Here is a 24,843-nt window from a genome sequence, read left to right as displayed (position 1 = left end):
GTATTATGAAATATGTATTTAAATTTATTTCTCTTTATATTACTATCCATTTTTCCCAATATCATGTATTAAATATAAAAATGTACTATTTTACATATGCATATTATACATGTATATATTTGCATATACTTCTAAGATTTCAATTATGTCACTAGTCTACTTTTCTAATATTTTTAATACAGTACAATACCAGATATTATTGACAGTTGTCATTTTATAAAAATTGTCTGGAAGTGTAAGTCCCCTATACCTTTCTTGCTTCTACTCTCCAGGCAATTCTACGGTAATTCTGCCTACCTAGTTTTTTTTTCCCCATCTAAACTACAAAAATTTTATTTAATTCTATAAGATCTGATTGACCTTTTTTAAGTAGTATTAAATTTGTAAGTTAACCTGAAGAGTTACTAAATTTTAATTTTCCCTTTTCTAGAAAGTGTGTTCTCCTAAAAAAATTTTTTCAAAGATAAACCTGCCTTAATTTGAGCTGATCCCTCTTCAACCTTCATAAATTCCCTCAGCCTACACATACATGGGCAGAAACATCATACAACTGATTCAGGGACCCACAAGTTATGGAGCTGCTCCCATAGTCAAACCAAAAGCTCCTCCAGGAGTACAGGCTGCACTTTCTATTTGCTTTATTTTTCCCACTGTTATCTGGTAAATCAATAACCTAGGGATTCAACAGAGAGCTAAGAAATATTGTTATTATTATTATTAATCTATGCCTTTTAAAGTTAACACAGAATGCCAAATGGTACAAATTAACAAAAACTGTAAAGTAAATTACAGCTAATAAAACCAAAAGCTTATACTTTGACACAGGTCTCACGTTAAAGATTGTGATTTCATGAAGATGTGATTTTAAATGGGTCCGAAACCTAACAGAAAGGTGAATAAAAATCTAACTAATATCATATTCTTTAACATATGGCTGACTTTCCCTGTCACATACTGGTCGTCCACCACTTACTTATATGCTACTTTACTCTGTTGGTTCTTGTACTCATCTTACATCATTTTTTAACCTTTCAAGTGTTTGTCTTATCCTTTCAACTAGAGCATAAGCTCCATGGAGACTAGCAGCATGAGGACTCTGAGTATCTCCATCAGAGCCCATCACAGAGCTATATGAGTATATAGCTACTTAACTGCATATGGGAAATGAAAAAAAGTATGAAATTCCAGAAAATAAGCCAACTCATCCACATGGCAAGAGCCTCACTTTTCTCCTCTTTATCAATGAACTATAATTAATAATGAACTTAATTAGGTCAGCTGTGAAATTTAATTCTGAACTGAGAATGTATATTTTTCTTTTGAAAAGTATCTTCCTAGAAATTTCAAAGTCAATAAAATGTTGCTAATATTTACACTACCTTCCTCACAAGGTTGTCATGAAGCCAATATTTTGTGAATCTCAAAGTGCTTTACAAAAATACAAATGGAAAAATTTTCAGTTATCTGATCATTTGAAATTGTACACCTGTGAAGAAAAGTTATGTTTAATACCTAAAGATAAATAGGCACTTTACTTTTGGGGTCTGAGGTACATAAGTTTAAATGCAACCAAGTCAGAAGGATAAATTTTAATACATATATTTTTCTTTTCCCAAGAACCATTCTTCTCTGTCTACATTATTATAAAAGTAGAGATAGAGACGGTTCAAATTACAAGCTCAACATTTTTCATACATGTGAATTCATTAATTATGTGCAATTATATTTTCTAAATCTCTAAAAGACAGGCTCTGTGTCAATATTTAAAGTGGCAGAGAGATCACTGCAGCATAGGGTGGCCCTTTTCATTCCTGCTGGAGAGCTCCTCTGGGACTTCTCTTAAAAGTACTTTAGAAGGCTATGGACCATGGCAGAACTATAAAATCAACCTTAGCAACTCTAATTCACTCTCTTCCCTTCTGTCACTGGGTCAAGGTTAATGTACTTTTCAATCCATCCCACCATCCAACTCAAGAAACCACCTCTTCTGCAAATGTTTCAGTATTCAATATAAAACCTAGGAAAAGTCTGTTTTATTAACAATGTCTAAAACCTCTCACCTGGTTGCAAGTATCAGATAATGAATGTACAGCTTCTGAGAACATACTTGCAGAACCCGTATAAATCCAAGCAAGTAATTTAAAGAAAAAGTTCAAGCCATTTCTAGGACAGAAAAAAAACACTAGTTGTAATGGTATTAGTAAAATTTTCATCAAAAGATGTAAATAAGCCAAATATAACTCTAAGCTAATGTCTCACATGGAGTAAATGAAATAAGAATTTGCTACTTATTAAAAATATGATTTCCAGATCACTTAAACACACAAATTAAGGATGCTTACTATATGAAACCATTCTGTGTGCTATAGAGCTGTATGCCTAGACAAAATATGGTTAAATGGAAAGTACTGTGAGGTAGGGGAAAGTGGATCTGAATGAATATGGGATTTCATCTGGGAAAAAGTGAGGTGTTCCAGAGTTCATAAAATGTCACAATGAAGATATACCTTAAGCAAAGGAATCATCTGAACCAGAAAAAGAAAGAACTAGGTATGCTGCAGATAACAAAAGCTGGAGGTTTTGGTTAGAAGGTGGAAGACAGGTCTGAAGCAAATCAAGGAAGGTTCTTGGGCCGTGGCCTCAGAGTAGCATCACAGATAGGTCAGGAAGAAGTCAAATGCTTGGATGGGTCTAAGAATGAGGTCTTGTTATTTGGAAATAACCAATGTCCTGTTGGGGCAGCTAGGTGGTGCAGTGGACAGAGTGACAGGCCTGGAGTCATAAGACTCATCTTTCTAAATTCAAATTTGGTCTCAGACATTTACTAGCTGCGTGACCCTGGGCAAGTCACTTAACCCTGTTTGCTTTGGTTTCCTCCTCTGTACAATAAGCTAGAAGAAGCAAACAGCAAATGACTCTTAGTACCTCTGCCAAGAAAACCCCAAATGGAGTCACAGTTCCCAATACTAATTTCAGAGACCATGTCTTTATACATCTACATTCATGTCTGTAGGTAGCTCCAGATCTTCTAAGTGGCTCTGGAGTATCCTAGGATTTGGAGATGGGTCAAGATAGAGTTGAGTCCTCCACCAACTTTATCCCCCATGGGGTCTCTGGTCGGTCTTTGCTCTACAAAGAGCCAGAGTGTACAATGGAAAGCACACTGGATTTGGAATCAGAGGACCAGGGTGTGAATCCCAACTTTGGCCCTTAGTGGTTGTATGACTCTGGGCCAATCACTTACCTCTCTAAGCCTGAGTTGCCTGATCTATAAAAAGGAGGTTGAACAAGTTATTTCCTTCATACTCTTAATACTACTGTCCCATAGTAGCTTCTTTATAAACCAATCTCCACTAAGGTTGTCCATGTATGCCTCCATGAACTAGGCTCTTAGGAGGTGCAATGGAGAAAGTATGGGACTTGAAGTCAAGAAGGCCTGAGTTCAAATCTATGTGACCCTGGACACAAGTCACTTACCTTTTGCCTACCTCAGTTTCCTCATCTCCAAAATGGGGATAATAGTCCTATTTCACATGGTGGTTGTGAGGATCAAATGAAAGAATATATGTAAAGTGCTTTAAAATTCCTAAAGAACTATGTAAATGCTAAATATTATTATTAATATAATCATTATTATGGACTAGGCCTCAGGCATAAGACTTTCTGATTTATTCCTTGTAAGACGCTACTACCTCTCATTATCTGGGCAAACATTCCATGGAGGAAGTAAACCCTCAGAACCACTTGAAGATACGTTTGTGGGAACGATAAGATCAGGGTATCTCCGAGATAGAGTTAGGATAACCGAATTAGGAGAATTTTAGTTAATTTCCCAGGGGAAAAAACAAAGAAGAATGGCTGGGAATGATGGTGGAAGACACAAATATCAGAGATCTTAAGTTGACTTGGTAAAAGAAATCACAGCAAAACTTTATTATATAATTAGGTCCTTCAAAAAGTTCTGTTCTGATGCCTCAACATCATGGCAGGGAGATTAATTAACCTAAGTTCCAAAAGCTAAGTCAAGTAAGGTCCTTGTAACAGAATAAGTATGCTTTCTGAGAACAAGCCTAGTACACCGAGATCATCACCAGTAAGCAATCATGTTGGCCACAGCAAGTCACAAAACAAAAGAAAATGCAAATTGCCCCCAATCCTGAGCAGCCTTCTCTGCTTCTGCAATGATTCTGGAAAAATGGCAGAAAAGGGAACAGAAGGGGCTAAGAATCACAAAGTAAATTCTTAGACTATCTATTAACTATAACTTAGCAGATGGTACATTTCTAAATGTGACATCTTTTATGAACAAGCAGTTTTCAGATGAAGAAATTAAAGCTATCTATAGTCATATGAAAAAATGCTTTAAATCACTATTGAATAGGGAAATGCAAATCAAAACAATTCTGAGGTACCACATTATACTTATCATACTGGCTAACAAGACAAAAAATGATAAATGTTGGAGAAGTGTTAAAAAATTGGAACACTAATGCATTGTTGGTGGAGTTGTAAATTGATTCAATCATTCTGGAGAAAAATTTGGAACTATGTGCACACTCTTTGTGCATATATTTTGATCCAGCAATAGCACTGCTAGGGCCGTATCCCAAAGAGATCGTTAGAAAGGGAAAAGGACCCACACGTAAAAAATATTTAAAGCAGCTCTTTTTGTGGTGACAGAGAACTGGAAATTGAGGAAGAAATGCATCAATTCAGAAATGGCTGAACAAGTTGTGGTACATGAATGTAATGGAATACTATTGTGTTACAAGACAAGGTGAACAGCTGGAAAGACTTGCATGAACTGACGCTGAGTGAAGTGAGTAGAACCAGAACATGGTACACAGTAACAGCAACACTGTGTGGTGACCGACTTTGTTAGTACTTAGCTCTTCTGAGCAATGCAATGATCTAAGACAATTCTAAAAGACTCATAATGGAAAACACTATCCATATCCAGAGAAAGAACTATGGAATTTGAATGCAGATTAAAGCATAGTTAAAAAAAAAAAAAAAAGCAAAAATTTTTTAATTTAATTTTTTTTAAAAAGTGAAACCTTTGTCCAATGACAAACAGGTAGGCATGCTAGCAGTGGAAACGGATCTGATGATCCACAGTATTCTCACTATAAACAAAACCAGAATTAAGATTCACAGCTTACTGGTTCACTGGTTTTACTTAGAGAATCAAAATAAAGGAGTTGGTGAAAATTATTTTATCATGTGTCTAAAGGCAACAAGCAACATCAATTCATGATATATATGGTCATCTCATATGCTCCAGTGCCCATTATAAATATTTGTAGATATAAGACAATTTTGAAGGATTTATGATGAAAAATGCTATTCATATCCAAAGAGAACTGAGTCTGAATGCAGATCAAAACATACTTTTTTTAACTTCATTTTTCTTGGTTGATTTTTTTTGGTCTGTGTTTTCTTTCACAACATGATTAATTCAGAAATGTTTTGCATGACTGCACATGTATAACTGCTTGCCTTCTCAGTGCGGGGGGAGGAAAAAGAAAGAGGGAGCAAATTTGGAACTCAAATAGTTTTTAATGTTAAAAACTGTATTTACATGTAATTGGGGAAAAATAAAACATAAAAAAAGAAAAAAAATGGATTACACTGACTCCAGAAAACTAACAATCTAAATATAAGGAAATATGTAACAATCTAAACATCAGGAAAAGGGTGCACAGCTTGCTTCCAATAACTTATTAGTGACAAGTGATATAAAAGAGATTGAGATCATGTATGACAAGTGAAAGAATGGACTGCTTAATGAGGTAACAAACAACCTCACTGGAACCCCCAATATATACTAAAGGAACAAAAGTAAGATCTTTTAATATACTGGATTCCTCCTTTGTGGGGTATGTATGGGATAATATGAGTAAGAATCATAAAGGTTGAGATACTGTGGAAGAGGTATTACCTACTTCAGGGGAGTGAGTATCCACACCAATAAAATTACAAATCTTTCTCTGAAGTAAAGGAAAATCAAGTCATAGTAGTCCCATGCATGGGGAAAATAAATATTCGTGAAAATACTACCATGAAAATAATTAAAACCTATACACCAATATCTGTGGTAGAAGATGAAACAGATAAAAATGTATCAAGAAATACAAAGTAAATCAACATCTACTTTGATACTCAGTAACTTTAACACAAAAGTGGTAAGAGGCAAAGACAGGAATAAATATTTTGGAAAATATGTATTAATAAGGAACCAAAAATTTGTACATTGTGAATTCTTTCTTCAGAAAAAAAATAATCAGAAGGTGCTAGACACAATGAGCACCAAGTAACATTTTAAAAAACTGAAATTGATATTTTAATAAATAAGAAACAATATATTATTGAAGTTCACGAGTCATTCCTAAATCAACTGTCCATATACTGTCAGATTGCCAATTTATGCAAAGATCAAAACTGGTAACAAAATAAAATAATAGAAATGAGAACAATTTTTAAATTAAACTATTTAAACAACTCCAAACTGACTTCTTGAGTCCAAGTTGCTTCACATAGCTTAATCAGTGCAAAACATTACTAGCATTAGGAGACAACAGCCCCAAAATCAATCTTGGCAACAAACGCTTGACTTACTTCTCAAGTGGATAAACATGAAAGCCAAAAGTAACAATGCCTTCAACTACAAACTCATTTTGAAAATCTTACAGAGCAGGACGGTGGAAGATTATGAGCCACACTGTTACATAAAACAAAGAGAAGTAGTGGAGGTTAAACCTAGTTTTAAAGCTTATCAACAGAACCTACTAAGTAGTTCTCTTGAGGACATCTAAGGCTAGAAGTGGAACAGCTGACAAACAAGTAAGAATGATGATATCTATTAAGATTTTTTTTTTATAATGAGCTGTTTTACCATCAAGATTAGTGAAATCATCACATTGGGCTTCACTGTGCAGTGCCTGACGTACTTAAAGAAGAGGTAGAAATGGCAGGAGAGAGAAAAGGCAGGAAAAATGGTTGGATTAAAGTGATTGTTTTTATTTGAGTGACAAATCCTTTAATTGAAGGGATTTATTCTGTGACATTTGGATTCAGTCGAAAGGCAGTACTTGAGGACCTAGTGGATCACATGTCGCCTCAGGGTCATAGGTTCGCACCTACTCCTTAGACCAAGTGTACATAGATGAAGCTGTGTGGGGAGAGACAAATGTGAGGGCACTGTGAAGGGTGGAATCAAAAGACATCTGAAGAAAGGCAAGATAACAAGGACAACAATGAAAATTTCAGATCTACCAAAAGAGCTAACCAAGAGAAAACCTATACACCTACTTGCCATCTGCATAAAGTCTTTATGAGAATAATCTATACACACATCAAGGATATCTTTCAGTTGAGTAATAGTAGGGAACTTTTGCAAATGGCAGTACACATTAAACCATGTCTTTCCCAACATAAAACTAACTAAAATATATAGAAAGTATAAGATCCACTGTTCTTACTGCTTGCTGACCATTTTTATTGTGCTTTTTATTTATGTTTTCACTTTAAAAGTACTTGATTTAGTGGAGCAAATGATCCTTTAAAGGCTGTCCTCCAAAAAACGTGTCCCCATGGATGTAACAAAATCTTACAGGATTCTTCAAAAGATATCATAGCTATAATCATTCTAACTACTCTTCAATTATTAATAATGGTTAAAACATAAAAAAAAAAAAGGGGGGAAATACATGCTTGCCAAAAATGTTTACTACCATTAGGGCAGCGATTCAACTGAGAGTGTAAGTTGAAAAGGAATGAGGAGGTCTTCTAGATGCACCTGTGTGCAAATGACATCATGCTGGTTCTACCAGGCCCAGGAGTACCAAAGGATCCCCTAGAAAGATGCATAACCATTAAAAGAGTGGCTTAACTATTCACACAAGAAAAACTTCGTGGATAAAAAGAAAATTGCTTATTGGAGGCAGAGCCAAGATGGCAGAGTAGAAGGATGGACCTGCTCTAGCTCTACACCCACAGCCCATAAAACACCTATAAAAAATGACTCTAAACAAATGCTAGAGTGGCAAAAGCCACAAAACGACAGAGTGAAAGAGATTTCCAGCAATCTAGAAGGCTGATAGGAAAGGTCTATCACACTGGGCTCACAGCAGAGTGCAGCCCAGCCTACAAAGACAGGACTGGAGCTGGCTTCAGGGCCTGGAATCACAGGTAGCAGCTTTCTCACCCCACAAACGCCAAAGACAGCTTCAAAGACAGCTTTCAGTAAGAACGCTCTTTCACCTGGATGAAAGGGGAGTAGTTTCTGGCCCCAGTCCCAGTCCCCATCGTGGTCCCCAGCCCCAGGGCGGCAGCAGCCACAGCAGCAGCATCTACTTTCCACTGCCTAAAGTCCCTGGGGAAATCGAGCAGTTGATCTGAATCTCAGCCCTGAGTAATGATCCTGGGGTGAGGAAGAGCACTCATGTGGTGGAGCTAATAGAGGCTCTAGAGAGGGAATCCTATTCACAGATCCTGGGCAGAAAGGAGTACTTGTGGTTGCTCAGAGACGAGAGAACAGGCCAGGAGAGAAGTAAACTTCTCTCCCTTGACTGTGCCACTGTGGAGGAACTGAGAACTTACAGGTCCCTAGAGTATACCCTCAACTTGACAAAGGACTCAAAAGTCAAGTAACCAGCTGGGAAAATGCTCAAAAAAGGGAAACACAATAAGACTACACAAGATTACTTTCTTGGTGAACAGGTATTTTCTTTCATCCTTTCAGATGAGGAAGAACAAAGTATACCATCAGAGGAAGACATAAAAGTCAAGATTTCTACATCCAAAACCTCCCCAAAAAATATGCAATGGTCTCAGGCCATGGAAGAGCTCAAAAAGGATTTTGAAAATCAAGTAAGAAAGGTGGAAGAAAAATTGGGAAGAGAAATGAGAGCAATGCAAGAAAATCAGGAAAAGGAAGTCAACAGCTTGCTAAAGGAGACCCAAAAAACTCCTGAAGAAAGTAACACCTCTGAAAATAGACTAACATAAATGGCAAAAAAGGATCAAAAAGCCAATGAGGAGAAAAATGTTTTAAAAAGTGGAATTGGCCAAATGGAAAGAGAGATTCAAAAGCTCACTGAAGAAATTAGTTCTCTAAAAATTAGAATGGAGCAGATGGAAGCTAATGACTTTATGAGAAACCAAGAAATTACAAAACAAAACCCAAAGAATGAAAAAATAGAAGACAATGTGAAATATCTCCCTGGAAAAACAACTGACCTGGAAAACATAATCAGGAGAGACAATTTAAAAATTATGGGATTACCTGAAAGCCATGATCAAAAAAAGAGCCTAGACATCATCTTTCATGAAATTATCAAGGAAAAGCACCCTGATATTCTAGAACCAGAGGGTAAAATAAATATTGAAAGAATCCACCGATCACCTCCTGAAAGAGATTCGAAAAGAAAAACTCCTAGGAATATTGTAGCCAAATTCTCCAGGTCAAGGAGAAAATATTGCAATAAGTCAGAAAGAAACAATTCAAGTATGGTGGAAATACAATCAGGATAACACAAGATCTAGCAGCTTCTACTTAAAGGAATTGCAGGGCTTGGAATATGATATTCCAGAAGTCAAAGAAACTAGGGTTAAAACCAAGAATCACTCACCCAGAAAAACTGAGTATAGTACTTAATGGGAAAAAAACGGTCATTCAATGAAATACAGGACTTTCAAGCATTCTTACATGGAAAGATAATTTTTGTAACTCTTGAAACTTTTCTCAGTATTTGGGTAGTTGGAGGGATATAGACAGAGGGCACAGGATGAGTTGAATAGGAAGAGATGATACCTAAAAAAATAAAATTAAGGGGGGGAGAGAGGAATATATTGAGAGGAGAAAGGGAGAAATGGAATGGGGCAAATGATCTCTCATAAAAGAGGGCAAGAAAAAGCTTTTTCAATGGAGCAGAAAAGTGGGGAGGTGAGAGAGGGACAAAGTGAAGCTTACTCTCATCAAATTTAGCTTAAGGAGGGAATAATACGCACACTCCATTTGATATGAAAGTCTATCTTACACTACAAGAAAGTAGAGGAGAAGGGGTTAAGTGGGGTGTGCAGGGGGATGATAGAAAGGAGGGCAAATGGGAGGAGGGAGTAATTAGAAGTAAACACTTTTGGGGAGGGACAAGGTCAAAAGAGAGAATAGAATAAACGGAGGGCAGGATAGGATGGAGAGAAATATAGTTAGTCTTTTACAACATGACCATCATGGAAGTCTTTTGCATAACTACACATTTATAGCCTATATTGAATTGCTTGCCTTCTCAGTGAGGAAGGGTGGGGAGGGAGGAAGGGAAAGAAGCTGGAACTCAAAGTTTTAGGAATAAATGTTGAGAATTGTTTTTGCATACAAACAGGAAATAAGAAATACAGGTAACAGGATATAGAAATCTATCTTGCCCTATAAGAAACAGAAAAGATAGGGATAAGGGAAAGGAGGGGTATGGTAGAAGGGAGGGCATATTGGGGAAAGGGGTAATCAGAATGCATGGTGTCTTGGGGTGGCGGGAGGAGAGAGATGGGGAGAAAATTTGGAACTCAAAATCTTGTGGAAATGAATGTTTAAAACTAAAAATAAATTTTTTAAATTGCCTATCATGAAAATTATGGCACGCAGATCAGATGGACAATATAGAGAACACATCAATCTGTACCTATATCTATCTATAGCATTATATCATCCATCAGTCTCTATATCTATAAACTCTGAGAATGGAAAATTGAGCCCTTAATTAAACTGACAGTAGAAAACAGGCTAGACTGCCTCCAGAAAATTGCAAGGCTCCTTTAATGATCACAAGCTCCTCGCTTAAACAAAAGCTCATGTTTTAATAGGAATATCCTACCACTTATACTGTACAATTGATATAGAATACTTCAGTCTACAAAGAAGTAAAAATTTAGAATCAATGGAGAAGCACATGTTGGGTGTGCAAGCTACAGCACATGACAACTAAAAAACTATAAAGAACCAAAGTAAAGAAAGTCATCAAAGAAATGTATTACTTAAAAAGATGGGCTACTCATAAGATAAAAGTGAGGGATAACTGAGGGTCCAAGCACTCTCCTTACATCTTTGTGATAACAAGTAAAATTATGGAAGGCCCCTGGCACATTGGCAGATTTCCTTTGGAAAACTTAGGAAAGGACATGGCTAAGAACAGCACAGAATGGAGAGGTGATAAGTTGCCATTGGCATCAATGAAGAGAACATTCAAATTGTTGACAGCACAGATTCATCTGAGTAGTCTAAAGGGGGTAGAAAGGAGTGCTATACAGGAAAGACATAGTACTCCTGTTCTTTAACTGACATAATTACATTCTCTGTACTTCTGAATGAAAATCAGTAAAGAGTATTGATCCCACTATCCTTTTCTACTTGCCTCACTCCCCAAAAACTAAAGTTCCTGGCTAGTTTCTGCCTAGTGGAGAAAGAAAAAAGGAAGTCGTGTAACAGTGGGTAAGGAAATGATCTCAATTCCCTTTCTTGCCCTCTACCTCAATTCTAATCAAGCTATCTGACAGAACTATGAAAATCTTCTGTTAATTTAAACATTAAAAAAAACCCAAATATGACAACATTTAATTTAACTGCCCATTGTCTGAGAATCATCCTTGAACTCTCCTAGCCCTCATATCCTCTTTTGAGGGTATCAATGATCAGCGCAAATGGTGATAACAGGAAAGGGAAGATAAAAGAAAAGGACTGAAAATATAAGATGTGTAAACTGTCCACCTACTTCCATAGTAAGCAGGAAAAATATTACCCATAAATACAATACATACACAGATATTCTACCCCTCATCATCAATTAACAATAATACTCTTAATTACCTTAGCAATACAATATATGAAGAGAGTGAAAATTAATTTCTACATCATCTTTAATAAATAGTTAAGAAAGCATATAGTCAGGTAGTATCCCACAACAATATACACATATATACAGAGTCACATACTCCATACTCGTAATTACAATCAAATCAACTTCCTTTTAAAATAAATACGGGAAAAAATAACTTCTTTTCTAATTACCAAGTGGCAAACTATATATTCAGGGCTGGGATGTACAGGTTCAAAATAATACAGAGTTTAGTTTTAAAAGGTTTACTTTTTCAAACTTACATACAAATAGCAACCATCACCACTTTTCCTGGTCCTTTAAGAAACACAGATACTTTTCTAGGCCGTGGCTGGAAAAGAACGCAATTAGACAAATTGTAAACATAAACAGTTACAACTTTAAGACTCCAAAAAAAAATCTTCATTTAATTCATAATGATGAAGCCAAGATACTCTACATCTGACATACTTATTTGCATAATTTTCTTTACCTCACTTTCTCTAATATCTTCATCTTAAAATAATGGAGACGAAACTAAGCAAATGAATCCTGGTCCATAGACATCTTGAAAATTTTTCAACTCATCCTAAAGAAGATTTACTTTTTAAAAAAGAATGATTCAACAAAAGCTACAGAAAACTGACAAAGTTAATGAAATCTAGATAATTTAAAACATCCTTCCTTTACTCAACAACTTTTCAAGTTCCTGAAAAATGTTGCATTCATAAGAAAAAACTACTCTAAGAGAAGTTTTCTCATGTATGCTGATGAAAACACCAAAAGGCAGCAATCAAGTGATAAAAACATATTTAAGATTTCCTTTACACTTAAGTTTCCAGTTTAGTGTTTATGTACCATTGGCCCACCCAGGTGAAGAACAATTCAATGTTACAACTTTATTTAATCCTCTGGGTCTTTTCAAAGGCTGGAAATGCACTGGGAGGTTTGATTTCCTTGTATCATTCTCCTCCCACATCATGAGAAGGTAGGAGGTACCCAAGGATCAGGGAGGCAAGGTGGCATAGTGGATAGAGTACCAAGCCTGGAGTCAGGAAGAGACCCTTGGCAAGTCACTTAACCTTGTTTGCCTGTTTCCTCATCTGTAAAAATGAGTTGGAGAAGGAAATTACAAACCACTCCAATATCTCTGCCAAGAAAACTCCAAATGGGGTCATGGAAAGCAGGACACAACTGGAACAACTCAACAACAACCCAAAGATTAAGAAAGTGAAAACAGAATTCTAAAAGGGACCTCAAGTACAATCCCTACCAACTAGTCAGTGGCAAGAAGCTAGATACCTTTTAAGATAGATGCTCTGTAAACATATGCAATGATAATAACAATGATTCCATAACTAATAAGGCAATTTTCCTATAATTTAAAGAGCATTCACTTTATAGTTTGTAGGTCAATAAAGCCCTTAAATTGTCTTGTATCTCCGTAATGATACCTGTGCTTTAGGATGTTTTTCTGTATCAGCTGTTTTAAATTTGTCTGCTAAGGTCAAATTATCTAATGCACTTCTTATTTCTTTAGTAACTACAACCTTACATGGATGCTAGATTCCAATCTGATCAACCTGCCCATTCCTCAAGAGCAGTGGAATGGAGACAATGAAAAAGGCCTCAGAAAAAGGCATACAGTGGCTCTCCCTTCCAGTAAGCTTTAGTTCACTGCCAAGGTTACTGCTGCCACCCCATCTTGTTCCTGACTATTCTTCTCATAGGCCACAAAAGATCCCAGGGAGAGGTTTATGTAGCGATGGATAGGCAACAGCAACTCATCTCTATAATGCTTCAAGGATAACAAAGGCCTTTCTTAACAACTGTATGAAGTAGGCAGTATTAACCTGCCCATTTTACATATAAAGAAACTGAGGCTCAACACAACAAATTCAGTTGGTGTCAGTGTCAAGACTCCAATCCAGTGATTTTTTCCAATACATAAAATCTACTGCTTCTAGCTCCAAGAAGTATCCACACCTCATAAAGATTCTTCATACACCACCCCTCATAAAGATTCTTCATACACCACCCCATCCAACAGATGGAATACCAAACTGACAAAAGTGATAAAACAGGGTATGAGCTCAGGAACACGTACTAGATTCCCACCAAAAAAAAAATTATAAAAAGGGTTCTACACAACAAAATGACTTCTACTGTACTAATGGAGCTTAGTCAATATAATTACAATGATTTCTTTGGAAAAGCAATAATATATAACAAATGCTTTTTTATCAATTAGAGACTTGATGGTAGACTGAATGTACTAAAAGTTAGAAAAAGAGCTCTGAGTTAAACATATTTAGAGATCTCCAGTTTAAAATTCAGCAACATATTTTCCATTGGAAGAGGAGAGGAGTCTAATAACCCCAAAGCATTCATTTTTTTAAAAAAAGTAAGTAAAAAGAGTTGTGTGTACTGGATCCTCTGCCCCTTTCCTCAACTAGATTCATAGCACTTCTGATCACTTACTAATTTGCTAAAGAGAAATGTGGTCTTACTTCTGTTTTGGCTCCTTCTAACACAATGGAATTTCATATTTTGGGGGCAAATTAAATTAATGACAAGACTTTTCTATATGTAACAAATTTACATCACAATGAAAAACTGTTTACCTTTGTATGTCCTAGGAAGTCTTTATATTCTTGTAACACCTTTTGATTCCTAAACAACCCTATGAAAAAAATTACAAAATAAATTTTCCTCTCAAATTCTCTCACCACATTTATTTTAGACAAGTAGTTATTTTCAATTTAAGACACTTCTCCAATTGCTAATTAGTACTTAGTAATTGACTACATATTATAACAATGATTAATTCATTCATCTAATAAGTACTGAATACCTTATATATGTGTATATATATTCACACACAAATATTATGTGTGTGCATACACACACCCCCACACACAGTTGGGCACTGAAGGGAACATAGTCTTTCACCTCTGAAGAGCTTACAATCTAGCAAGAAGGATGAGATCTCTACATGAAATTCTATCCATCCCTCAAGACCCAGAAAGAATACCATCTCCTTTATGAAGTCTTCCTTGATACCTCAAACAGAACTGATCTCTCTCAACTCAGATTTCTCACGGTATTTTGCTAATATCTGAGTATTGTTTGCACGCCTCATGTGAACCTATTTATATAATGGTTGTGCACATCTCACCTCTCCTATACTGTACCATAAACTTCTCTGGAGCAGAAATTGGACCTTACAACAGGCACATAATAAATGTTGGCTAAATTTTCTGAACATATTAAAAATCAAAATATAAGTGCAATAAGTGACACAAAGGTATCAAGAGATACACACTGACAGCATGCTTTCATACTGAACTATAATTTTAACTTTTTTACAATACAGGATTATTTCAATGTTTTAAAGACTTTAAGAACTGTAATTTTAATATCATTTAAGAATTTAGCAATTTCTCTGCTGTATAATTACAAACCATATTACACTGTTCCTTTGGCTTGTTTACTAGCCAAGTCTCCAACGAGAAGAAAAGAGAAAATATTTAAAATACCTAGCTCATTGATTTTTCACTATCTTCACAAACACAAGAAAAAAACCAGGCAATTTAAAAAGTTAATTATGAAATATAAGAGTAAACTTTTATAATGAGTATAAGACAAATCATAAATTGCACTGTTCATTTTGGAGAATCAACTAAAATTGAAGACACTCGCCTCTAGTTCTAAAGACTATACAATATTATGCATATGCAACTGGATGAGAATTAACTACAGCATACTAATTTTGTCTTGAGAGTAATACTTTCTAAATGGTTACTAAAAGATCTCTTGGTGAATAAAAACAAAAAAGATCTTATGGAAAACATTTCCCAGGACTAGGGAAAAATTTATGCTGCAATGTTGTTCTTGGGAATTGTATTTTTAGTTCCCCAAATGACAGTCTTCCTCTAAGAAAGTGACAGCTACATTTATTCTACCATTACTATTATTACAAAGATAGGAGCACAGATTTGCTTTGAAAAAATTATTAAAACCAAACATTTTGGTTTCTTCACCTGTAAAAAGCTAAGATTATATTTATATGAAAATGAGTGATTCTAACGCTGAATCACTATCAACTACTCAAAAAGTAACAATATGTAAGTTTTCTATGTCAAGTATATAATGCTTTTCTACAAAAGACATAAAACATGGTCTCTGTTCATAAGATTCTTTAATATTAATTCAGCTTCCAAACGAATATACTTACTCTCTCTATACTCTCTCTCCGCTTCCTTACGCAGCTTTCTCTCTCTAGCAAGAGCCTCAGGGCTTCCCCAAACCTCCAAAGCCCTGAACACAGAAACACACATATCAACGTTCACCAAGTTCTAACATTTCTACTATACACATATAAAAGTTAAAAAACCTATTTGAAAATCTAATAATACATTAATGTCCTTTCAGAAAAGTAAAGCACACAAGGAATTTTCCTAAACTAAATCTACAGCACAAAAACAAATTCAATCCTGAATCTTAAAAGCTTTTTCTAAGTCATGTCATACTACTATTTTAAATGAGAACACTAGGGCATCAAAATTCATATGTAAAGACCAGAAGGATATTTCTATGACCAAAAAAAGGTCTTTTTGTTATGAATCTGTCTTTTCTCATTTACAATTTGTCTCACTGATTGTTCTCAATAGTCTCTAATACTTCAAAAGAGCCATGACTGCACTGGTGTATGAGCTCTCTCCACTAACAGATTACAGTGCCTCAAAGTCTTAACAAGCAGTATTCATGAACTTAAAAAATTGTCACCTAACAGAACAAGTACTGATAAAGAACCCTCCAAAAGAAATTAAGCTGATCCTTGGATGACAGTCTGTGGCCAGGCAAGTACTTATGGCCTTTTACAAATTAGGAAGATCAACCAGAGCTTGTGCTCTTCTAAAACAGCCTTCAAGAACCTAGGATCAGCTCCATGGTGCAACGAGTCACTGAAGACTTTGGCAGGGGGTCAACTGCAAGGCATAGCCCAAATTAAGCATCTGTTGGTGTTTCTTTGTTTTTTGAAGAGAAACATATTCTTACTTCGCCTCTACGTCTGATCTCAAGAAGACAGTAAAGGATTCAGTATCTTCATGGGGACTTCTTTGTCTGATTTTCCGCAACTGCTCTAGATCACTGTTGGGAAGAAGAAAGAAGCTGGATTTATTCTAAGAAGGGTTGTGTAATTAACAAAATAAAAAAGATATTTATTTAGAGTACCGAAAATCAATTACATTGATCATAGATATGCATATCTTTAGAGGATAAATTTAAAGAAGACATTTTCATCTGAAAAGCAAAAGTAAGGAGGACTCTAACCAAAACTAATTTTTTAAATATAGTTTATGGCTAATGAAAACACAATGAAATATGAAGTTCAAGCTGAGTTTAACAGTGACTTGTGCAGGCTCAAATCCTATATCAAGACTTTTATTTTGACTATAGTCACATGCCATAATAAATGAGATGAAAATGCACCTGAATGAAAAATTTGAGAAGCAGAAAAGAGAATGAATATTGAAGTATCTTCTCTCTACTGAGAGCTCAATTAAGGTTTACAATCATCTTGTCTGGCTCTGGAGACTAATATTCCAATGTTTCATATATTCATAACTGTCAAAAAACTTCCTCCATGCCAGTCAATATGTCTTGTTTACAGTAAATAATGAAAAATTTTAAGTATTTGTATAAAATTACCACTAAAAATGACTAATCACAAAAATACCAGTCTTCTCACTGATTGTAAGGACATTTTTAGCAGTAAGGAAAAAAACATAAAGTCAAGTTACTGTGGTTATTTCACAAACATCTCTATTTCAATGACCATGGATAGTTACTATATTTAAGCAAGTAAACAATGATTCTCCATAACCCCAACACATTCTTGTTCCAGCACAAAGAGGTTTGGACTAGATGTCAAAAATAAGAAGGAATCCTCTAGTTTTGTCATCTGAGGCAAATTATTTACATTATCAGACCAAATGCAAATCATACTTTTCTTAAAGTCGTCTTATATAAACCTCATGTTTATGTGAGATTAATACTCAGTGATAGTTTCCAATATATAACTTTTTATTTCCTCTCAAAGAGATCTCATTTTGGGAACATATCTTATATTCAGGAGGCATTCTATGTTTGGATGTTATGCTTGTTTCTCTTTGTAAAAGATAACATCTATTCTACTCAACTTCCAGGATTTGAAGAAAGATGAAAAGAGATAAAACATAAATAACACTTTATAAAGAGCATAAAATGTTACAAAAATGAAAGATGTTAATAATTTTATTAACTAATGAGCAGTAATAATCCCAATTTCTAAGCTATTCCTTGTAAGTTAAGTAGTTAAGGAAATACATCGACTTATTTAGGAAATAAGGACTACCCATAAGGTTATGGATACTAAGGTTATGATAATCACGGCCAATGGTCTGGAAAACAGAGTATTAAGAGCATGATAACAGAGGTACTTGCATGTATATAGCTGTCTGCATATTGTCTCTCTCTTTAGAAACAGTGAATACAGCACTAAACCTAGAGCCAGAAGCCCTGGGTTCAAATCCAGCCTCTGACACTAACTAGCTATGTAACTTGGGGTGAGTCACTTAAAACTCTCACAATCTCAGTTTTCTCATTTGAAAAATGGGAATGACACCTTCTTCTCAGGGTCGCTGTGAGGATAAAATAAGATATTTGTAAACTGTTTTGCAAATCAAAGGTTCTGTAGAAATATTAACTACGATTATTGTTATTGCAACTACGAAAAAAATTACCTGAACCTTGCTCAGATGCAGTAACATTTAAGGGTCATTCAAATACAACTGAAAAATCTTGCAGCCTTTAGGACAGGTTCATTAATAATATACATGTGAAACTATTTGCATTTCTATTATGCTATTCTACTGAGATTGTCAACCTGTTAGAATTTAGTTTTTGTGAATGGAAAAAAAAAAGAGATATAGTATAATTATTTCTAAAATGGAAGAGTTTCAACTTAACAGAAAAGTCAACAAATCTAACAGTTTTGAATGCTACTAAATGTTCATTCACATTTGGGGAGACCAAATGAACAGTTAAGACACTGGCCAAAATACAAACATACATTAATAAATCAACAGTTATCTTGCCCGCCAATAATAATTTAACTGTGGTACCTGGATTTAAGACAGAATTCATTTATTGCTCTGACTCCAGTGATGAAATTATTCTGGGTGTACTTTGGTCCATATTCCCTCTTCTTAAGAACTGCTTTAACTAAAACCAAAAGCAAACAGTAAAACAAACCAAATATACATCTCTTAATGACAGGGGGCTGTAATTTCATTAGTATGGAAATAAATGACCATTTCTCCATGCCTCACTGTGGGATGGTGTCATAAAATGCTATGGCCACAAACATCCATTACCTGGTGGCCAGTTTTCTGGTGATGAGCACTTCTAATTCAGCTATATTTTTCAGTGACAGAAATATCACCCATCTCTATTCCCATACTTGAAGTCTTTCCAGTTTGGGAAAACCTGTCAGAGCTTGTGCTTCCCTCTTACAGCTTTTGAAAACTCAGTCATCTCCTTGTCATGAGGCAGAATAGGATTTCACAAGAGAATCAATTATGTACACATAATTAAAACAACACATTTGAGGATTATTACAATGCAGCTGGACAGTAATGTGTAATAGACCTAAATGTTCCAATAACTTTCAAAGATAGACAACTTTTTCCTAATGTACTACATGTAGGGTCAAAAAAAGAGAAAAAATTCTCCTAACCTGGTGGAGGAGAGAGACTGTAAAAGTCTCATGGGAAATCAATCTTTTATTATCTCTGAAATCTGTGATCTTTTACTTATATATAGCATCAAAACAACTTTGCTCTAATGCATATCTTGTTATAGATGTTTCTGTCAAATCTATATTAAACTAATACAGCATAATTTATTTTAGGATTATCTGAAAATTAATTAGCAGTTTCACCTGGAGAAGTAATATGTTAATATTTATATTAATCAAATATATCCCAATGCAAGCTCTTCAATTCAAGTCTTTTCTATTGCCTTATCGTGCCATGAAGATGACCTTGGGTTCCTGAAGGCTGTGTCAGACAAGCACAAGCTTGACAGGTCCTACCATGCAAAGAAGGTTTTCAGAGTGGTTCCTGAAACACTTATATGAACTAATACAGAGTGAAGTGAGAAGAAGCAGGAGAATAATTTATACGACTAAATTAACACACTGTGGAAAGACTGAAGAATCCCTATCAAGGTAATAACCAGTTACGATTTCATAACGATGAAATATTATTTCAACCTCCTAGCAGGGAAGCAATGGACAAGTACAGAATGAGAAAACTGTACACAATTTTCAGATGCAATCAAATGTGTTTTCTGTCACAAAGGAAAGGTTTAACTGATGGCAGGGAGTTACCAAGGGAAGTTAGTGGGCAGTGACAGTAAGGCCAAAAAAATAAGAAAACAGTAGCACTGAAATATTTAAAAAGTACACAAAAAAGAGCAGAAGGAAGTTCAAAAGGAGATAGACAAGCAAGGCAGTTTTGTCACTTTAAAACAATATGTAATAGAAACTGATAGTTTCATACATAATCCATTTTCTGTCTTTTATAATGAAATGTTCGTGAGTGTGATGGTTAACAAGTTTATAATAAAAAACAAAACATAATTAAAAGCCAACAGAAATAAGAAGCAGACTGCATTTGCTTTCCAAGGAGCAGCACTGCTAAATGCAGAGGCAATAATCACCAGTAGTTTGGCAACTTTGTGATTAGTTCTCTAATCAAGGCAACCCATGAAATAAAAATACAGCGTGGTCTTCATTCCTAAGGAGCCCCCTGCTACTTTTTCAGGGACTGAAGTACAGAGGCAGAAAAGAGAGTAGAGGACATCAAGAATCACAGGTTTAAGACTACTCTCCATGTGAGATTCCAGTCCAGTTACCAGTTACTCAAGTAACTCAATTATGTCACATCGTATCATTACTTCTCTCTTGCCAAACTTCAGTCCTGTTCCTGTTGAGGAGCTGATGAAGACAGATGGGAGTCTCACAACCATTCTGAATGGTTACATTACAAATTACTGTTCTCAAACCTCAACTGGCATCTCACTGCAGCAAGGCAGCACTCCCTAACCTCATTCCCTACAAAAGTTATTCAAAAATCTTCTCAAACCACATTATACTCCCCCTCCCTCCCCCTGCTGTGAGAAAAAAAAATTCAGTTCATTTGCTAGGAGCTGATTCTTTGCTCTTTTTCTTCATCTCAAAACCCCTTAACACTACTTCCCACCTCTCTCCTTTTCTCTAGTTTCTGATGAGGCAGCCCTTCTACTCATCTTTGTAAGCTAGACAGACATATCTTGTTTTGTTTTAAGTCTGGTGGTGGTATTCACCAAAATGCAATAATTCCTTTAATTTTTTGGTATCTTCTTCCTCTAGTTCAAAGACTCTAGAGCATATACCACAGAAAGACACTCAGATATTAGATTTATTGCTTAAGTAAACTGTGAAAGTCTTTTGGATTTTAACATACATGACTTGCATGACATTGGAGGCTCACTTTACTTTTTCTTGTTCTGAGAGGTGTATATTGTAGCTTAGAATATTTCATTCAGATTAGAAGGGAAATTGTTGATAAACACATATATTAATCAAGTATTTATTAATCCCTAATATATTTTAGACATTACCTAATAAAAAGACAAAAAGGTAACAGACCCAGCCTAGCAGAGGCATACATTCTAATGAGAAAAAACAGCATATACAGATATAAGTAAATAAAAGTAAATACAAGGTAATTGGGGAGTCAGGGGAAATATGCTATAGATACTGGGATGAGGGGTGGGATTAGAAAAAGTACTCTTATAGGAGGAAGCCCTTGAGCTGAGCTAAAGAAAACTAGTGATTCTAAGAGCAGGCAGTAAAGAAAAAGAACATTTCTAACATGGGGAAAACACGTGCAAAGGAATGGAGACAAGACACAAGATTATCATGTGAGGAACAGCAAATAAGCCAGTTAGGTTGGATTGTAGACTGCATAAAGGAAGAAAGACGGACTGTAATTGTGAAGGATTTTAAAAGTCAGAGATATTCCAAAGGCAATCCTCAGCTTTTTGAGCAAGGGAGTAACATAGTCAGAACCGTATTTTAGTAACCACTCTGGCAGTTCTGCAGAGGATGGATTAGAAAACGTATAGACTTGAGGTAGACAGACCTCATGCAGACTAAGAAATTAATTCCTTATAATAGTAAGAAATAATAAGAAATTAATATTACAGTGCAGGGGAGAAGTGGTAAGACCTGAACTACAGTGAGAACAAGTGAAAAGTGAGTGACAAGGAGAAAAATGCAAGAAACTTGGGGGGAGGGGAAGGGTAATGAAAGGGAGGAAGCAGATTTTAAAGAACATGAAGATTTGAGAAGGACACTGAAGTTGAGAACCTGGGCAACAAGAACAGCAATGCGCTCAACAGAAACAGAGACATCAGGAAGAAGAGTTAATAATTAAGTGTTTTTATCTCCAATGAACTGCAAGGAAGGAAAACTTTTAATAACAACCACAAAATATGAAAAGAAAATAGAAATAAATCATACATTTACCTCTTACTTGGAGAGGTTCTTGCTTAATAAGTGGGGTCTGCAGTCCAAGGCTGGTATCTGGTACTGTAAATTTCAAGAGTTATTTATGTTCATGTAGAGATATATAGTTATTTTCTGTCAAATTTTCAAACTCAAGAATCAGGTTTTAAAACATTCCATCATAACCTATATTGTTAGACATGGTAATATCTCTATTGTTAAATACAAGTCAGTTTTACCTTGTTACTTCTATTTTCTAGCTGTTGAAAAAAGCATTTCCAAATGGCTTTTCTAGATTATAAATTCTGCCAAATCCCTGGCACTGACACTGCCTGGTACAATGTCTTAAATAACAGTTAAGTGTCACAGAGTCATTGAGAATATCAATGAAATGGAAACCGAATGTATTTTGTATATATTTAACCTAAAAGAGCTAAGATTTCACTGGTGTGGGGACTATTCTACAAATTCAGATTTTGATACCTTCTTCACCAAACCTCAGTAGACTCCATATCTCACCTAATAACCACATTTTTAAAAAAATACATCCTTTTAAATAGGTATGCATTTAGTTGAAAGATTGTTTGAACAATCAAGCTCTGAACGATCCATTACCCTAGATGTGTAATAAACAACTGGGACAATCTGTCATTTTTATTACACATAATTCTGTGTAAAATTTCAAAAAATAAGAAAAATCAATGGAAAAAATAATTTAATATATATTATTTTACACACAGCTTTTTGGAACATGGAAAGCAAGACTAACCTCCTAAGATATTTTGATTGGATATTTCGTAAGGTGAAATTCTATTTTAATAAGGCTAAATGACAACATCTTTAAATATAAGCAATTATTTATATTTAATCAAAAATTATAACTGTTGGCAACTTACATTGAGTTAAATAATATGCCCTACTTTGTAACTTAGTTATACTGTAATTAAAGAGTATTTTTAGTTAGGGGTAGGCAGCATGGTATAGTGGAGAGAGCACTGGACTTAAGAGTCAGTTAGTCCAGGGTTCAAATCCTCCCTTTGAGACTGACCAGTTTGTGACTACAGACAAATCACTTATCTGAACCTCAGTTTCCAAACATGTAAAATGTCCCTCCTTGGAGTTATTATGAACCTGAAATTAGATATCTATATAAAATCTTTTGAAAACTTTAATGAGCTGCATAAATCTTGGGTTTTATTACTTACAGTTATCAGAAGATCTACAATTTGTTAAGATATTTATTTTAAATAATTTGGCTTCTTAAAGTGAAAAAAACCTTAATGTTTCCAAAACTTATATAGTTCTATTAGATCATGTAAAACTGAAAAATGGTAGCATAAGTTTCAGGGAGCTCCCTCCTTTCTAAAATAATCAAAGTTATTCAACCAAGTCACGTAAAATGAGTTTCTCTTAGGCTGATATTTCTAGATATTCTACTCATTACCAACTGTCAAGTTGTAGTCACTAATTATAGAGTGTTCTGAATCACAAACCAGAAATGCTATTAAACAGCTCAAATGCATGTATGAATACTTATTCTGCACACCACCTTAATAAACTTACACTGCATCATCATCAGAATAAAATCCTTATGATTTCAATAACTAACTAGACATTCTAATCCATGAATATCTCCAGACATTTTGTTTTATGCTCAGGCACTGGATGTTTGCCACACATCTGCTGTCATTAGGAAAATTAAAACTAATTTTATTGAAATTTAAATCATCTAAGTGCTCCTAAAAAACTTGAAAATTCTCTAGTAAGTCTATGTCTCTTAATGAGATGCTCCTGACTTTACTATGTGGTTTGAATTATTCAAAAGCAAAATATTCTCAAAACCTTAACTACACAAATTATCTTTCAATCAAACAATTATTCATTTGCTGCCCTATCTTGTGGCTAACAAGGCCTAATTTGATCTGAGCAAGACTTCATCAAAAACTGAGACCAACCTGAAAGTAAACAAGCATTCTGATCTCAGTAAGGGGGGAAAAAATCCATGGGGTTCATTTCCAAATACTGAAAACTGTAACAGCTCCAATCATATGTACCCATAAGTATATTATATTTTTCAATGTTAATTTTATTACTTGACTTTATCCCACCTAATTAATTTCTTCCTTTTACTCTAGGAAGCATTGTTTCCTTGTCCCATTCCTATGCAAACATAATAGGACATTTTCCTAACTTGTCATCTTTTCCACTTCTAATCCAATACTTTTCTCAAACCTTGTCTAAGCAAGGAGCTCTCAATCCCTACAGTAGACAAAGTAAGAAATTTAATTAAACTAAACCAGGAAAGATTTAGGTAAGCCAAAAGAAGGCATTTCCTAATATAGACTATTCAAAGAATATATAAATCTTCCTCACAGA

The 24,843-nt window shown here is 35.1% G+C and overlaps 1 protein-coding gene across 1 annotated transcript in view; it reads right to left on the bottom strand.

Annotated features, from left to right (window-relative positions):
• SLC30A9 (solute carrier family 30 member 9) overlaps positions 1-24,843 on the bottom strand; it is an 88,556-nt gene that overhangs the window by 46,450 nt on the left and 17,263 nt on the right. Inside the window, exons 3-9 of the mRNA XM_072620606.1 lie at positions 22,489-22,551; positions 19,037-19,136; positions 16,929-17,021; positions 16,105-16,187; positions 14,492-14,550; positions 12,152-12,219; positions 2,061-2,163 (exon numbers count right to left, since the gene is read on the bottom strand). Coding sequence (XP_072476707.1) covers positions 2,061-2,163; positions 12,152-12,219; positions 14,492-14,550; positions 16,105-16,187; positions 16,929-17,021; positions 19,037-19,136; positions 22,489-22,551 — 569 coding nt within the window. The remainder of the gene's footprint in view (positions 1-2,060; positions 2,164-12,151; positions 12,220-14,491; positions 14,551-16,104; positions 16,188-16,928; positions 17,022-19,036; positions 19,137-22,488; positions 22,552-24,843) is intronic.

Source organism: Notamacropus eugenii, chromosome 6, assembly GCF_028372415.1.
Source record: "Notamacropus eugenii isolate mMacEug1 chromosome 6, mMacEug1.pri_v2, whole genome shotgun sequence".
In the NCBI taxonomy this organism is placed as follows: Eukaryota; Metazoa; Chordata; class Mammalia; order Diprotodontia; family Macropodidae; genus Notamacropus; species Notamacropus eugenii.
The sequence above is the reverse complement of the archived record's forward strand: the minus strand, read 5'-3'. Positions and strand labels throughout refer to the sequence as shown.